The sequence below is a fragment of the Scardinius erythrophthalmus genome (assembly GCF_964197995.2).
Source record: "Scardinius erythrophthalmus genome assembly, chromosome: 20".
Lineage (NCBI taxonomy): Eukaryota > Metazoa > Chordata > Actinopteri > Cypriniformes > Leuciscidae > Scardinius > Scardinius erythrophthalmus.
This window is the reverse complement of record NC_138240.1, coordinates 21,350,313-21,368,499: the sequence shown is the minus strand read 5'-3', so window position 1 is coordinate 21,368,499 and position 18,187 is coordinate 21,350,313. Positions and strand designations below refer to the sequence as shown.

At 40.7% G+C, this 18,187-nt stretch overlaps 1 protein-coding gene across 2 annotated transcripts in view; it reads right to left on the bottom strand.

Annotated features, from left to right (window-relative positions):
- Positions 1-1,222: 1,222 nt before the first annotated feature.
- Positions 1,223-18,187, bottom strand: part of dok2 (docking protein 2) — a 34,864-nt gene continuing 17,899 nt past the window's right edge. For both annotated transcript variants that reach the window (XM_081350007.1, XM_081350008.1), the window contains 2 exons: positions 3,426-3,601; positions 1,223-2,454 (listed from right to left, as the gene is read on the bottom strand). In XM_081350007.1, coding sequence (XP_081206133.1) covers positions 1,465-2,454; positions 3,426-3,601 — 1,166 coding nt within the window. In that variant the 3' untranslated portion in view covers positions 1,223-1,464. The remainder of the gene's footprint in view (positions 2,455-3,425; positions 3,602-18,187) is intronic.

Here is an 18,187-nt window from a genome sequence, read left to right as displayed (position 1 = left end):
TGGTTGAACTGGATTGCAGTTGCTCTTTAAAGAGCCAAATGTGGGCTTGTCTAAATTAATTAAATTTGACAAATAAAATGTTCACATATAACACAACGATTTCACAAATGACAAATAGTGATGCGTGTTGTGAATAAAAGTTTACAATGAACCTAATTGACATAAAAAAGGAATGTTTGTGCTTAAATAAGAATATTCATTGCTACTTTAGTGCATTTCACGTCTAGTTAAACTACATTATGGGTGCTCTTTAAAAATCCAAAAGTGTGCTCATCTGAATATATATTTTTTACAAATAACTGTCCTGATCAACATAATGCAACGTCAATTGCTCCGGCAAATAGCGATGCGTGTTGTGACTAAGGTGCAGTCTATAATGAACCTAATTTACATTAAAAAAAGAGGTGTGTTTGCACTCAAAAAAAGGGATATTCATTGTGCAACCCTATTTTGACTAATTTTGCTTCTGGTTAATCTGAATTATGGGTGTTCTTTATAAATCCAAAAGTGTGCTCATCCGAATAGATGTCTGGTTATTTCACACTTCATGAACACTTCATTTACACATGATTAATACAGTGCAATGTTAATCGCACTGACAAATGGCATTTGTGAATAATGTGCTATAACGAGCCTAATTTACATAAAAAGGAGTGTGTCTGTGATTAAAAGAATGACAGTTTAAACATTCCTGAGACAGCTCCATTTTAGCGCAGTTATTTGTTAAACTGGTTTGTGGGTGATTAGCGCACAAGATTCAGGGTTTTGCTCTGGAGGTAATTGCGACTTTTTGTCACACAATTCTGACTTTTTTCTCAGAGTTGAAAAATATATAAACTTGCAATTCATTTACAAACTTGAGAGTTAAAAAGTATGGATTGTGAGATATCAATTCACAATTCTGACAACTGCAAATTTCTATCTCGCAATTCTGACTTTATAACTTAATCTCACAGTTGACTTTTTTTTTCTCGCAATTCCGAGTTTATATCACACAATTCAGAAAAAAAAGCAGAATTGTGTGTTATAAGCTTGGAATTTGATAACGTAATTAAGTCAAAATTGCAAGTTTATATCTCACAATTCTCAGAAAAAAAAGTCAGAATTGTGAGTTATAAAACCTAAGTTCGATAAATAGTCAAAATTGCAATTTTATATCACAATTGCAAGTTATGAAGTCAGTATTGTGAGATATTAACTTGCAATTCCAAAAAAAAAGTTTGAATTGTTACAATTACTTTTTTTATTTTTCCCCCTGTGGAAACAAGCTTCCATGGATCAAAGCTTTTTGGAAAACAGTAAAGCACTCTGATAACTATTATCCATTTAGCATATTAATTGATTAAATATTTTATTCATTCATTTATTCATTCGCACACTTCATTGTCCTCTGTACTGGTGATGCCACATAACTGAGCATCACCAATCATTATGGTTCTCATATATAAGATTCTGAAGCAGTTCTTAGTTATTTTTTTGCGTTACTTTCACCATGATGTTATCATATGGTGAACCCTCTTCTTCCTCACTGTCCTTTTGCTTTGACAGCAAGGCTCTTCTGGGAGGTTTAGGAACCGCGTAGTCATCGGCAGAAGCGTTGTACGGGTACTCGTGACCACTCGGGTCCATTACTGTCCCCAACATCTTCCAAGCGTGACCTTTGACCTCCTCCGGTTCATCATAGAGAGATGGAGGCCCACTTGGGGCCACACCGCAACCTTCCGGTTCATCATAGATGTGCTCCATTTTGTAAGATTTAGTTTTTTTGTTCGTGAAACGGGTTCTGATAGCAGTTTCATCTATAATGTCATAAAGCGGTTCTGTGTTCTCTACGTTGCCTTTCTTGTCATTTTCACAACTGGGTTCTACTAAAGCGGGTGGAGGGTTTGATGCGGACAAAATGTCTACCATAACATTCTTGGCAATGATGTCAAAGGGCAGCGAGTAGTCTGAGTCCTCGGGGTTGGAGCATGTGGAACGTCTGTCTTTTAGTTCTCTCTTCTCCCCTGGACTTCCCCGATCTGGATCCGGCGCCATGGCCCGGGAATACATCTCATCCTCTGTGTTGGCCAAGGGACAGCTGCGGAAGTTCTTGACTTGGTTCTTACGTGGCGGAGGCCTGGTGTCCAGGTTCAGACTCTTGACCCCTGTCAGAAGCTTGTCTGTAGGGGCTTCAAGTCTGGAAAGCTGAGGGTTCTGGGGTTGTTTGAGACCATCTCTGATTGCTCCCTCAGTCACCATACTGTAGACAGACGACTCTTCAGCTCTCATTCGAGGTGAAGAGGGCATGGGATCTCGCTCCACACTTGCTATCTGCTTCACAGGTAAATGGACTCTGTGTAGATTGATGGCGGCCTCTACGGATTGGAAGATGGCGTTGCCTTGTTTTGTGTCGAACTCAAAGTTGCCTTCCCCAGAGTCGCATCTTCGCCCAGCCTCAAAGGAGAATGTTGCCTGTTTATTGAGAAATTATAGGTGTAATTAGAAGTCAAATTAGTAGTAAATACACTGCAAAAAATGACATGGTCAATACGTCATGACAATAAGTTCATCAAAATAAGTTAAGCCATTTTAAACGTTTTTATTTTTTTTATTCGAGATTCAACTCATTTTTTTAAGTCAGTTTAATGTAATTTAAGTTGAAATGACAATGTTTTTTTAGAATTTAATTCTCAAAAGCAATGCATGATTTATTTTAATATATTTCTGAAAAGTCTCTTATGATCACTAAGGCTACATTTATTTGAGCAAAAATACTATAAAAACTGTAAAATATTTATCCTTAAGAAATCTTTCTAATATGCTGATTTGCTGCTCAAGAAAAAAATATTATTATTATCAATGTTAAAAAACACAATTATTTGATAAAAGGAAAGTTTAAAAGATCAGCATTTATTAGAAATATAAATATTTTGTAACATTATAAATGTCTTTACTGTCACTTTTGATAAATTCAATGCATCCTTGCTAAATAAAAGCATTAATTAAAAAAAACTACTTTTATAGCTTTACTGATGAAGCTATAATTGCCAGTGATGGTTTATAACATATTTTATAAATAATAATAATAATAATAATAATAATAATAATACAGCTTAAACTGGCCTATTGTGGTATGCAAGACTTAGAATGCTTAACATGGTCTCCCAGGCTGACCAAATGCGCAAACTAGCTTAGCCTGTTTTTTATTTTGTATTTTTCACATGGCTTTCTATTTTCCAAATGTATACATTTTTGGGAGAAAATTATTTTCAAGAAACAGGATTTAGTTTTTCACATGTATGTGGACATCACTTTAACATCTTGTCTAAAGGACAGTGTCTTTTTACAGTATCATCACTATACTGGACTCACACAGAGATCACCCTCCCTGCTTGCCTCACTATCATTAAATGACTGACCACAGGTCACTGTGAAAGCCATACCTTGTCTCGTCCGAACCTGCGGAGGAAACGGTAGGGCCAGGCGTAGAGAACCTCTCCTGTCTTAGGCTCTTTCAGAAGAAGGCTATCAGAATCAGTCCGTAGCAGCACTACTCCTTTCAGGCTGCATCTCTCAGAAGCCTCCGTGCGCCTCACTGTCACCTTAAAATCTTTCATTGCTGAAGACAACAGGGAGGAGAAGCTTTATATTAACAATGTGCCAAAAGAACACAATATAAACAGTAATAGCCGCTTTACACTCAAAGATACTCTCAGATGAAAAACAGTGGATTCAGCACACGTGGCCTCCTGAAGGCTTATGAGTCTCGTTGCCATACATCTTCCAAATAAAAGATTGGATTTCATTTTATTTTGATGGTCCTTTAACACATTCTGTTAACTATAAGTAACATTGCACCTACTAACTCTAAATAGCATGTTAGTATTCTAACAGTAGTATTAGTCGACTGGTAGGGAAATGCGGTTTTCAACTCTTTTTGCAAGCAGATTGTATGTATCAGAGGTTACATTCTCACATATGTACAATAATCCAAAGCAGATTTCTTTTGATGAAACAATGTACCCAATATAATTGTTTTTTTCTGGACAAGTGTACAGATTTAGCACATGGCTGCTGAGAAACAAGCACCTTATTAGATGTTCTCTGCTGAGAAAGGTCAACACCCCGTTCGTTACTGCTGAACTAGGGTGAACTCTGTGGCGCACAGGATTGTGCTGCTTCTCCAGAGGGACTGTCTAATAGAGGGCTCGCCATGCAGATGTTTTTCTACACGGGGGCTGAGATGGGTGATGAGACTCCATTAATTTCCTGAGGTGAAGTGTCAAAAGGAGATTTTCTGCTTATGCTATTCAGTCCAAAAATAGTCAGGCCAAAAGTGTGGACTATTAATTAATAGGCTCTGCATACATTTATTGTAAATGTGGATGTTTCTCAAAGTCTGCTTTAATAGTATTGGTAACACTTTACAATAAGGTTTCACTTGTTAACATTAGTTAACATAGTTAACAATGAAAATGACTTATTGAGCATTTATTATTTTTAGTTAATGTTTTAATTTAAACATTTAATAATACATTATTATTATCAAAAGTTGTATCTGTAAAATTATGTTATTTCAGCCAGCGCACATACCTGTATTTTCTTCCTGTTTTCGGTCGAAGTCCATAGTAATCGATTGTCGAGTTCACGCGCGTGATCATAGGTAACTAAACCTATGCGGGTGAACTCGACAATCGATTACTGTGGGCTTCGACCGAAAACAGGAAGAAAATACAGGTATGTGCGCTGGCTGAAATAACATCATTTTTATTAATATCTTTCACATCTACTGCAGTCAGATTCACCCGTGATCACTCTGAAGGAATCACTCACATTAGCTGTGCACTTGTAATGACACATCAAGGATGTTAAGAGGCTAAAAGCAGGTTTAAAACTTGCCCCATTGAAGTCAACAGGGTGCAAATTTTAAAAAGAGGATAACATGGTGTAGGCAACACCGATTTTTGTCATTGTTTTCTGTATTGACAGCACTCTAAATTTACAAAAAAATGAGCTCAATGTTAAAATTGACCGGAGTTCTCCTTTAAGTAACTTTAAAGTACTAAATTTTTTGACGTTTATTGGATAGGACATTATTGACGAGAGAGAATGAGGGAACTCCAGCTGTGATTTGACCTCCGGTCGCCTGAGATACAGTACAGCTACAAGTATTACTTTATGCCATAGTTGCAAAAGACTAAAACTGCATAACTCTGTTGATAAAGATACTAGAAAGGGGAAGAAGGAGAGAAAGACAGAGTGTGATGTGGTTTGGAGGTATCTTTTTCCGTTTGAAAATTGTGGCTACTCCAGCCACAGTCAAACTTCATTGAGAGGAAGTGTGCCTTTGCAAAGACAATGCTAGCTTCTGTTTGCAGCTGTCAGAACAGAAGTGAACATTCCACACTTTGCAACAAATGAAAAAAATAACACTTCCTGCAAAAGAACAAAAAAAAGCCACAGTATACACAGACTAGTGTAAAAATGTAACAAGAGATGCATTTCCACATTTACATCCTGTTGTCATGAGCAACAAGTGGTAAGATTCATATGCAAGATCCTCTTTCTATTGCTCTACACTTGGCATTGCACCAAATTTATGACAACTGTTTTGTGGTTGAACCACCCCCCATTTCCACCTCACTTTCCACATGACCTCATTTGCATAACATTCTCATACACTTTATCTCATTCTCCCTCCAGGTGTGAGTTATGTTCAGGAAGTTCTATGTTCTGTTCAACAACACACATTTCATGTAAGTATTTAGAGTGGGGTCTAAATGTCACTTTCAATGTAAAGCGGCATAAACAGAGAACTTTATCAGCTGAGATGTAGGATTTCCTGTGGCATCCTTTGCTAGTAGAAGGTCACTAGCTAGTGGCTACTAGTCAAGCATAAGGTTTCAACCAGACACAGGAACCCCTTCCTAATCTAAGGCCTCGTTTACACTGCAGGTCTTGATGCCCAATTCTGATTTGTTGCCTATATCCGACTGTCCGTTTACACGTTTTTCAGTTGTGACCCATATCCAATTCATGTGTTTACACTTGCCATACTATCTGAAACATCGTGCATGCTTAAAGGGGGTTCTTGCACAGATGGACAAACGCAAAATATGCTTGATGCTAGCTTTGCGAAATAGCCTATGCGAAGTTCGCCAAAATGGACGAAAATGGCCATCATCATTGCATCATTGCGCATATACTTCAATATGCGAGAGAGTTCTCAGGAATGGTGGGAGCACATTGTGGCGGGCTTTAACGAGGAGCAGTGTGTCCGAAATTTTAGGATGAGCAAACCAACCTTTGATATGTTGTGTCAACGTTTGTCCACATTCCTCTCCTACGACGACACAATGTTTCGTTGGGCCATCCGTCCCTTTGCAGATGCACGTTGAGATTGCTCTAGTCATTAAACCGCGGAGACGTTGCCTAATGCCTCAGAAAATCAGCCTGTTTACATGACAGTCGCATTGGCACATATCTGATTTGTATCTGATTCATTTCCAATATGAATGAGGCCTGAAACCGATCTCGAAATATCCGAATGCATGCGTTTTTTTCCTGTTTACACCGTCATAAAACACATCCGATCTGTGTCACATATGTGACCCTGGATCACAAAACCAGTCACATGTCGCACGGGTATATTTGTGGCAATAGCCAACAATACATTGTATGGGTCAAAATTATGCCAAAAATCATTTGGATATTTATTAAAGATCATGTTCCATGAAGATATTTTGTAAATTTCCTACCGTAAATATATAAAACATGTATTTTTGTGAGTCAATGCAGCACAATCACCAACATAAATGAACAACTTTAAAGGAGATTTTCTCAATGTTTCAATTTTTTTTGCACCCTCAGATTCCAGATTTTCAATAGTTGTATCTCGACCAAATATTGTCCTATCATAACAAACCAGACATCAATGGAAAGTTTATTTATTCAGCTTTCAGATGATGTATAAATCTCAATTTCAACTAGATGTACCGCATCGCGGTACAAAATATGACCGCCGCTCAGGCCTGCACTGGCTTTCCACAAAAATAAATGACGTGGAGTAATTTGGCTGTATTGCGTGTTTATGTATATACCTAAAAAAAGTAATAGTATGTGCATGTCTGTCTGTGTGTGTGTGTGTGTGTGTGTGTGTGTGTGTGTGTGTGTGTGTGTGTGTGTGTGTGTGTGTGTGTGTGTATGTGTGTGTGTGTTTGTGTATGTGTGTGTCTGTGTGTGTGTGTGTCTGTGCGTGTATGTATGTGTGCGTACATGTGTGCGCGTGTGTGTTTGTGTGTGTGTGTCTGTGCATGTGGATTTGTATGTGTGTGTATGGGTGTGTGTCTGTGCGTGTGGATGTCAGTGTGTGTGCATGCTTGCGTTTCTTTGTATTCCTGCATGTGTGTGTGTGACAGTATCATCCTAAACCAGCAACCCTTCGCTCAACAGCACCATCTACAGGCCGATGAGTGTACAGTCACTAAATGTGCACATAAATGAATTTATTTTATACCCCCCCATGGATGAAATTCTACAAAACTTAGCAGAGGATACCCCCAGAGGATGTCAAGTTAATCATACACATGAAATATGGTGCAGTTCTGAACATCTCCACTGAAGATAGGGGCGATTAAAGCAGAATAATATTGCATTTTCATTTTTTATGGGAGGGGCGCAAATCACAAATGAGTGATTATGGGCTAGGTTGATGTGGGCCCTTAAGAGCAACATACCATAAAAATTTCTTCATCCTCGTTGCCACGGTTCAGGTAGTTATTTAGGAAAAACTGCATTTTTTTGGGTTTGGGGGGGCCCAGCGCGGGGGGGGGGAGTGGCCCCCGGGGACCAAACGAAATTTTTCCGTAGAAGTCTAGTGGGGCTACATGCCCACCAAATTTCATGTTCCCCGGTGCTTCGGTGTCCCTGGTATCGTTGACGAAAAATTTACGGGGGCCCCAGCTCAGGGGGGGAAGTGGCCCCCGGGGACCAAACGAAATTTTTCCGTAAAAGTCTAGTAGACCAACATACCATAAAAATTTCTTCATCCTCGGTGCCACGGTTCAGGTAGTTATTTAGGAAAAACTGCATTTTTTGGGGTTTGGGGGGGCCCAGCGCGGGGGGGGAGTGGCCCCCGGGGACCAAACGAAATTTTTCCTTAGAAGTCTAGTGGGGCTACATGCCAGCCAAATTTCATGTTCCCCGGTGCTTCAGTGTCCCTGGTATCGTTGACAAAAAATTTACGGGGGCCCCAGCGCGGGGGGGGGGGGGGGTGCTGGGGGAGTGGCCCCCGGGGACCAAACGAAATTTTTCCGTAAAAGTCTAGTAGACCAACATACCATAAAAATTTCTTCATCCTCGGTGCCACGGTTCAGGTAGTTATTTAGGAAAAACTGCATTTTTTTGGGGTTGGGGGGGGCCAGCGCGGGGGGGGGGTGGCATTCGGGGACCAAACGAAATTTTTCCTTAGAAGTCTAGTGGGGCTAAATGCCCACCAAATTTCATGTTCCCCGGTGCTTCGGTGTCCCTGGTATCGTTGACGAAAAATTTACGGGGGCCCCAGCGCGGGGGGGGAAGTGGCCCCCGGGGACCAAACGAAATTTTTCCGTAAAAGTCTAGTAGACCAACATACCATAAAAATTTCTTCATCCTCGGTGCCACGGTTCAGGTAGTTATTTAGGAAAAACTGCATTTTTTGGGGTTTGGGGGGGCCCAGCGCGGGGGGGGAGTGGCCCCCGGGGACCAAACGAAATTTTTCCTTAGAAGTCTAGTGGGGCTACATGCCCACCAAATTTCATGTTCCCCTGTGCTTCGGTGTCCCTGGTATCGTTGACGAAAAATTTACGGGGGCCCCAGCGCGGGGGGGGGGGGGGGAGTGGCCCCCGGGGACCAAACGAAATTTTTCCGTAAAAGTCTAGTAGACCAACATACCATAAAAATTTCTTCATCCTCGGTGCCACGGTTCAGGTAGTTATTTAGGAAAAACTGCATTTTTTTGGGGTTGGGGGGGGCCAGCGCGGGGGGGGGGTGGCATTCGGGGACCAAACGAAATTTTTCCTTAGAAGTCTAGTGGGGCTACATGCCCACCAAATTTCATGTTCCCTGGTGCTTCGGTGTCCCTGGTATCGTTGACGAAAAATTTACGGGGGCCCCAGCGCGGGGGGGGGGGGGGAAGTGGCCCCCGGGGACCAAACGAAATTTTTCCCTAAAAGTCTAGTAGACCAACATACCATAAAAATTTCTTCATCCTCGGTGCCACGGTTCAGGTAGTTATTTAGGAAAAACTGCATTTTTTGGGGTTTGGGGGGACCCAGCGCGGGGGGGGGAGTGGCCCCCGGGGACCAAACAAAATTTTTCCTTAGAAGTCTAGTGGGGCTACATGCCCACCAAATTTCATGTTCCCCGGTGCTTCGGTGTCCCTGGTATCGTTGATGAAAAATTTACGGGGGCCCCAGCGCGGGGGGGGAAGTGGCCCCCGGGGACCAAACGAAATTTTTCCGTAAAAGTCTAGTAGACCAACATACCATAAAAATTTCTTCATCCTCGGTGCCACGGTTCAGGTAGTTATTTAGGAAAAACTGCATTTTTTGGGGTTTGGGGGGACCCAGCGCGGGGGGGGGAGTGGCCCCCGGGGACCAAACAAAATTTTTCCTTAGAAGTCTAGTGGGGCTACATGCCCACCAAATTTCATGTTCCCCGGTGCTTCGGTGTCCCTGGTATCGTTGATGAAAAATTTACGGGGGCCCCAGCGCGGGGGGGGGAAGTGGTCCCCGGGGACCAAACGAAATTTTTCCGTAAAAGTCTAGTAGACCAACATACCATAAAAATTTCTTCATCCTCGGTGCCACGGTTCAGGTAGTTATTTAGGAAAAACTGCATTTTTTTGGGTTTGGGGGGGCCCAGCGCGGGGGGGGAGTGGCCCCCGGGGACCAAACGAAATTTTTCCTTAGAAGTCTAGTGGGGCTACATGCCCACCAAATTTCATGTTCCCCGGTGCTTCGGTGTCCCTGGTATCGTTGACGAAAAATTTACGGGGGCCCCAGCGCTGGGGGGGAAGTGGCCCCCGGGGACCAAACGAAATTTTTCCGTAAAAGTCTAGTAGACCAACATACCATAAAAATTTCTTCATCCTCGGTGCCACGGTTCAGGTAGTTATTTAGGAAAAACTGCATTTTTTGGGGTTTGGGGGGGCCCAGCGCGGGGGGGGGAGTGGCCCCCGGGGACCAAACGAAATTTTTCCTTAGAAGTCTAGTGGGGCTACATGCCCACCAAATTTCATGTTCCCAGGTGCTTCGGTGTCCCTGGTATCGTTGACGAAAAATTTACAGGGGCCCCAGCGCGGGGGGGGAAGTGGCCCCCGGGGACCAAATGAAATTTTTCCGTAAAAGTCTAGTAGACCAACATACCATAAAAATTTCTTCATCCTCGGTGCCACGGTTCAGGTAGTTATTTAGGAAAAACTGCATTTTTTTGGGTTTGGGGGGGGCCCAGCGCGGGGGGGGAGTGGCCCCCGGGGACCAAACGAAATTTTTCCTTAGAAGTCTAGTGGGGCTACATGCCCACCAAATTTCATGTTCCCCGGTGCTTCGGTGTCCCTGGTATCGTTGACGAAAAATTCAGTAAGGTGACGAAAAAAAAAAAAAAAAAAAACTTTGACAATCCCTATATGACCGCTTTCGCTAGCTACGCTAGCGGCGGTCATAATAAATTGACCCATGTGACTGGTTTCGTGGTCCAGGGTCACATATGAGCAAAAAATCGGAATTGGGTCACTGACAGTGTAAACGAGGCCTTTAAATAGAATATTTTGCGACTCAAGAACTATTTTTTATGGAGCCCCTATAGCAGGGGTGGGCAAACTACGGCCCGCGGGCCACATGCGGCCCGTTAGGCTGTTTAATCCGGCCCGCCGAGTATTTAAAAAAATTGTCTTAAGATCGCATTAATTTTGCCTTTTTTCTTGCAATACTTTGCGTTATATATATATTGCGTTGCATATATTTGACAATCGGAATATCAGATATTTCATGCCATAGCTAACAAATGTAAAAAAGGAAAAATGACATAAAAGCAGATCATCATTCATTCAGCGCTGTTATGGCTGCGGTGTGTGTGCCACGTAACAAGCAATGACGCGTCACCATGGAAACCAAACAGACAGCGCCTTAAGCGCATAGACTTGTTGCACGTTAATGTTTTTTCCTTTTTTGGAAACTCAATGAGAAAAAAAATGTTTGGTAACCGCTTGCACACCTTAGTTTTTCCTTTGATTTGACTGCTATTTAGTTTCTTTGCTCCTCTGGATTTGTGGATGTATCCTGCCCGATTCCGTTTACCGACCTTTATCGCCCGGCTTTCGGCTACGCTCCCCTGTCTGCCATGTACAGAACCCGTTTTTTTTTTCATTAAATGTTCTGTTCTCCCTTTGCCTTTTATGTTTTATTTTATTATTCTTAAAATAAATTTGTATATTCGTTTATTTCCACAAATGTATGACTTTTGGAAGTGCAATTGCCATTCAGTTTTAATAAAGTTGAATTAACGTAACCTGTAATTTTTACTCTTCTAAGTGTACACTTGCAGATGTTTTGTTTCTAATTTACTGTTAGGCCATTAAATAATAATAAGGATAAACAATATTTAAAAAGTATAGGCTATAATTATCTAACATTTTTAAAAATTAACATCAAAACATAACATGCTAAATGGGGGATATCTAGTATAAAAAAAATGTATTGTCAGAATGTCGTCTCTCAGTTGTTGAATTTTGCACAGACATTGCCACAACATTGTCTGTTTGCTCAGCCCGATCTTATGAAAGTGTGAATACCACGAATTGTATTGTAGTGCATAATATGTTTTCGCGTGCATATGATATGCACTTTATGGCGTGTAATAGGCACGCACTCCACACCCCTAATCCTAACCAAGGGGTTTACAGTGTGTAGCATGCACGCAAAAAAAACCAAAAAAAAAACAAAACATTTTTGGCATATAAATGGCACGAGAAATAAAATGTGTGGTATAGATACGCACTTTCATGAGATCGTGCTTCATAATCTGCTACTGGGCCGGCCCTCTGTCAAATTTTTAAAACCCAGTGTGGCCCTTGAGCCAAAAAGTTTGCCCACCCCTGCCCTATAGGTTCACTTGCCAAACTTTTCCATTGCCCTGCAAAAACTATTGCATTCCCCCAAGAAACGTTTCGTTCGCTTGCAAACATCTCAAAGGTTTCTCAGGGGATTAATATGATAGTCTTGGGGTTGGTGAGATTTTTTTTCTTTTTTTCAATAGATTAACTTTTATTTAACTCACATTTAACATTTATAATGTTATCAACAAAAAAATTAAAAATAATGCTCTTCTTGTGAACTTTTGAGTTGAAATCCTGAAAAAATTAATCACGTTTTCAACAACAACAAAAATATTAAGCAGGACAACTGTTTTCAACATTGGTAATAATAAGAAATGTTTCTTGAGCAGCAAATCCGCATATTAGAATGATATCTGAAGGATCGTGTTACACTGAAGACGCCAGTCTATGATGCTGAAAATTTAGCTTTGTGATTACATGAATAAATTTGTTTCAAAATACAAAAATACAAACAGTTATTTTAAATTGTAATATTTCACAATATTACTGTTTTTTTACTGTATTTTTTATCAAATAAATGCAGACTTCTTTCAACAACAACAAAAATATTGGTAACACTTTACAATGGTGCACTAATATGCATTAATTCATGCTTAACTAATGCACAAATAATCTTGAGTTATAGCATGACTCATGAAGAACTAAACCCTAATAGTATTGGTAACACTTGTAAATCTGATTAAGAGTTTAAGTCATATGTGACCTGGATGAGAATTTTTTTTGAAATTGAGATTTATACATCTGAAAGCTGAATAAATAATATTTCCATTGATGTATGGTTTGTTAGGATAGGACAATATTTGGCCGAGATACAACTATTTGAAAATCTGAAATCTGAGGGTGCAAAAAAAAAATTGAAACATTGAGAAAATCTCCTTTAAAATTGTCCATTTATGTTGGCGATTGTGCTGCATTCACTCACAAAAATAAATGTTTTATATATTTACGGTAGGAAATTTACTAAATATCTTCATGGAACATGATCTTTACTTAATATCCTAATGATTTTACTTAATATACTAATGATTTCTTAATATCCTAATGATCGATAATTTTGACCCATACAATGTATTGTTGGCCATTGCCACAAATAAACCTGTGGTACTTATTAGAGGTCGACCGATTAATCGGTCGGACGATTAATCGGCCGATTTTTTGCATTTTTTAACATAATCGGCATCGGCCAATATCCACCTATATCAAGCCGATTATTATGCAGGCGCACACGTGTACGACGCACGCTGCCCCTAGAGTCATTTTCCAGCAGAGTGAGCAGACTGCAGACCTTCAGCTTCCAGTGCCTAAGGAAAACGGTAAGGATTCAATTCTTATAACTCCTTTATATTTAATTAAAAACTTTTGATATGTTACTGCCAACTTCGAGAAAAAACATGACATGACGTTCGGCTACTTTGTTTGGATATTGATAGCGTAGTTGAGGTTGCATTATCACAGCAGAAGGGTTGCTATCATGTCACAATAAGTAAGCAAGAATTTTGCAATTACAGACAGTGAATTTGAGACTTTTATTTTTTCTGTTTGTGTCTGTTGTCACTCAATGCAGAGAAATAAGTAATAAAAAAAGAGACCAACGCACTATAAGCTAGTGAAGGACTGGCTTTGCTTTGCTAGCGTCGTCGTTGTGGCACTGGTGCCTTAACGACCGTTATCTACCGGACCGAATATCAACACGGATTTCTGTGCTTCATTTCGGTGCTACTGTTATGCCTTTGTTTCTCTTGGATGCTCTGAAAACGGACGTTAGAATAACAGAAACATCGCTTCGCTGCATGTGATGCTAGTCAGCAGCTAACTTTAGCATACCGTTAGCTAGTAGCAGCTGGATTAAACACAGTTAAAATGCTGGCCAAACAGTGTAATGTTGTGTGACTGTATTTCACTGTAGACTAGGGGTGGAGCGGTACATGTATACATATTGAACGATCGAGAAGTCGCAGAGTGTTTACTTATATTTGTGTGTGTGCGTGTGTGTGTGAGAGAGAGAGGGAGAGGCGCGGGAGCGATCGAGAAGTTGCAGAGTGTTTACTTATATTATTTGTGTGTGTGTGTGAGAGAGAGAGGGAGAGGGAGAGGGAGAGGCGCGGGAGCGATCGAGAAGTCGCAGAGTGTTTACTTATATTTGTGTGTGTGTGTGTGTGAGAGAGAGAGGGAGAGGCGCGGGAGCGATCGAGAAGTCGCAGAGTGTTTACTTATATATGTGTGTGTGTGTGTGTGTGTGTGTGTGTGTGTGTGTGTGTGTGTGTGTGTGTGTGTGTGTGGGAGAGGCGCGGGCGCGATCGAACAGTGGAAACATGTACAATTTACTAGTGAAATACGTTATTACTACTACTATATTATTAAATCATTCAATTTTGACCATATGGCCTAAAGGTTTTTTTTCCCCCCTTTTTTGCGATAATTAGGTTATGTCCATTTAGCTTTGTCCGTCAAACAAAACAAACAAACCATGAATACATGTTTCAGGACAGTTTTTGGGAAGAGGATAGAAATGTTTTTAGCCTTGTATTACTTACAATGCACTGAATTATTAGCTGAATTATGAAACATTTTTTAGATTTTATATCTATACCTATCTATAAAATGACTTGAAGATGACGTCAAGATACTATACAAAAAATACTAACATAACCTTGTATTTTTCCCCTGTTTTAGTCATTACAGTCTGATGGCTGAAAAGAAAACCACCCCCTTATGGCAGCGCTTCACCCAGCCAACACCAGGGAAGGCCAAATGCAATATATGCAGCAAGTTGGTAAGCATGGGGGCTGAGAAAGGCAAAAGTAAAAATACTACAAACATGTGGAATCACCTGAAGGCAAACCACATCCAGGATTACAAAGAGGCAGTAAAAGAAAAAGAAGATGCAGCGGCTGCTGCTTCCGCCAATCTCAGTCAGCCTACTGTAGCACAAATGTTCGATTCGCAAAGAAAATGGCAAAATTCTGACCCGAGGTCAAAAAAGATTGATACACAAATACTTGAAATGATTGCTACCGACAACCAGCCATTTACAGTGGTCTCGGATGTTGGCTTTCGGCGTTTAATTGCAACACTGGAACCCCGGTATAGCCTCAAGACTGAAAAATATTACCGCACAGACATGCTGGAAAACATAATGAAAGGTGTGGAGAGGAAAATCAAAACACTGATCACCTCAGAGAATGCTGGCCCTCATTTGGCGTTCACGACAGACTGTTGGTCTGGGGAGACGGAGTCATTGATGAGTCTTACATGCCATTTCATTAATAGTGACTGGGAAAGAAAACAAGTGGTACTAAATGTTAAGGCCATGTCTGGCTCCCACACTGGAGAATACATCAGCAAGATGTTCCTTAGCATGCTGAAACATTGGGACATCACCCCCGACAGAGTTGTGCTTGTGCTCCGAGACAGTGGTGCTAATATGATTAAAGGCCTCAGATTGGCAGAAATACCAGATCTCAGCTGCAGTGCACACACATTACAACTTGTGGTAAATGAGGGCATCAGCAGTCAGAGAGCAGTGGGGGACGTTATCGCCAAGTTAAAGACATGTGCTACACACTTCAGCCACTCTGTGCTTGCAAAACAGCGTCTGAGTGACATTCAAGAAGAACTTGACCTCCCCCGTCACAGCATAATTCAGGCTGTTCCCACCCGTTGGAACTCCACGTTACACATGTTGCAGAGGATGCTGGAGCAGAAGCGTGCTCTGAACATTTATGCTGGAGAACATGGAAAGTTTACAACCCCAACTGCAGACCAGTGGGCCCTCATCTCAAATTTGATCGAGACACTGGGCCCCATTGAGGAAGTGACTTTTGAAATGAGTAAGGCAGAGGCGTCCATCTCCTGCATCATTCCCAGCATTGCTGTGCTGAAGATGGTGCTTCAGGCAGAGGGTCCCACTACGAGTGGTATCAAAACACTCAGGGAAACCATGTTTCAAAGCTTGGAGAGGAGATTTTCAAAGATGGAGGAGAACAGATGTTTGGTGCTGGCGACGCTGCTGGATCCTCGCTATAAGGGTCAGATCTTTGCAGTGGAGACACTGAATAAGGCCAAAGAATGGGTGAAAGAAGAGAACGCCATCGTGTCTGAACAGTGCAAAACAGCCACCACTGAAGTCCAAGAATCAGATCCGAAACGGAGACGGGAGGAGGAGGAAGAGGAAGAACAACCCGGTCCCTCTGGTCTTCTTGAACGGATGTACGCAAACATTTTGGGGGCACATGGTGGAACTCCTGCTGAAGAAAATGATGAGCAACACATCACTGAGCAGCTGGATCAGTACCTCCGAGAGCCACTGATTGACAGAAAGACTGGTCTGCCACTAGAATGGTGGAAACAGAATGCATCCCGCCTACACCTTCTAGCACCACTTGCAAGAAAATTCCTTTGTCCACCGCCCTCCTCTGTTCCCAGCGAGAGAATATTCAGTGAGATTGGGATTATCTATGGAAAGAAGAGGAGCAGGCTCACAGGGGAACATGCAGAGCAGTTGTGTTTCCTGCACTACAACCTGCAGCTCTTAAACTGGGAGTATTAGCCTAAGAACTTTCAGTGGAGAATGGGTGGGCTGAAGAAGACTCAGGGTCTGGAAGTTGGATTAAAACTAAATATAATATTATGCACATTACTATTTTTATTGTTGTTTACAAATCTTCCTTCCCTCAGAAACAAGGAGATATCTAAAGCAGAATATCTAATGCTGCTAAGTCAAGTGCACTAAACACTTTTATTCACTTAGTAACTTCAAGAATGTTTTATTTAAAATGATTAGGTAGCCATAAGATTTGTTGTGTTCACTTGTTACTTACTGTATATAGTTTTATTCAAACCTAAAACAAAGAAATCTTGCTGGTTGCTACTGTGTGTCAGCACTACTATTGTTAAAATGGTTAATTTATTTTATTGTTCTCAGAAGTTTGATAAATGCTGCTAAGTGCACTAAACTTTATTTTTTCATTGAAAAGTTTATTTGACAGCTTACTTTCTTCTTACCTGTGTCGTTTATTTAATATATTTGTTATACATTATTTATACAATGTTTTTACATTATACATTTTTAATTTAAGTGTACAAGTTCAGATTGGTGTGTTCAATAAATGTTTTTGTTGAGAAATTTTGTCTATCTTAGTAATTATTTGTGTACTTACATTATATCTTTCAAATAGAGGTTAAAAACAAGCACATATCGGCTAAATATCGGCCAAAATAAATCGGCAGCATTTATCGGCCATCGGCCGATCCAGATTTAAAAAAATCGGCATCGGCATCGGCCTGAAAAAAACCATATCGGTCGACCTCTAGTACTTATGACTGGTTTTGTGATCCAGGGTCACATATATGAATTGCTATTATTAAATACGTCACTGTGGATTAATTCCCAATAAACATCTAGTATTAACTAATAGTGTAATTGAATGTGCCAATGTGTTGAATCTGAGATCAGAAATAAATTAGCGTAGTTAAGTTGTGATAGTAAACCTCATTTTTTTCTGAGCTCCAATTACTGTTTTCGAATCTGGCATGTGGTTTCAGATATTATGAGATCTGCTACTATTCGATGTGGTTTACAGTTTTTCTTTGTCTCACTTATAATTTATTTTAATTGATTCATTAATAGATCAATTGTGTTTGTTGTAAAAATGGTGAATCCTGACATGTGTATACTGTACAAAAAGCTGTAGTTTTACAGTTCCCTTCAGATCATCTAATTCCTTGTGCACCCCTTTACCCTGCTGTCGCTTGACAGAACAATCTGAATCTGAAACTCCCCCAGGCCTGATATATTCATAAAGAGGAAAAAGCAACAGAACGCTGAAGCTCAGACAGACATAGAGATCATTTAAGCACTATTTGCGGCCACATATAGTAACATAATCAACCAAGCTTAAACAGTCAGGGTTGTGTTTAAATGCCGATGAAATTCGACTGGATGGGTCAGATTGCCTGGCACCTGCACTGCATTAGTGATGCGTGTTTTTGCACTTCCACTTCTAGGGCTGGGCGATAAAACGATAACGATATGTATCGCGATAGACACGT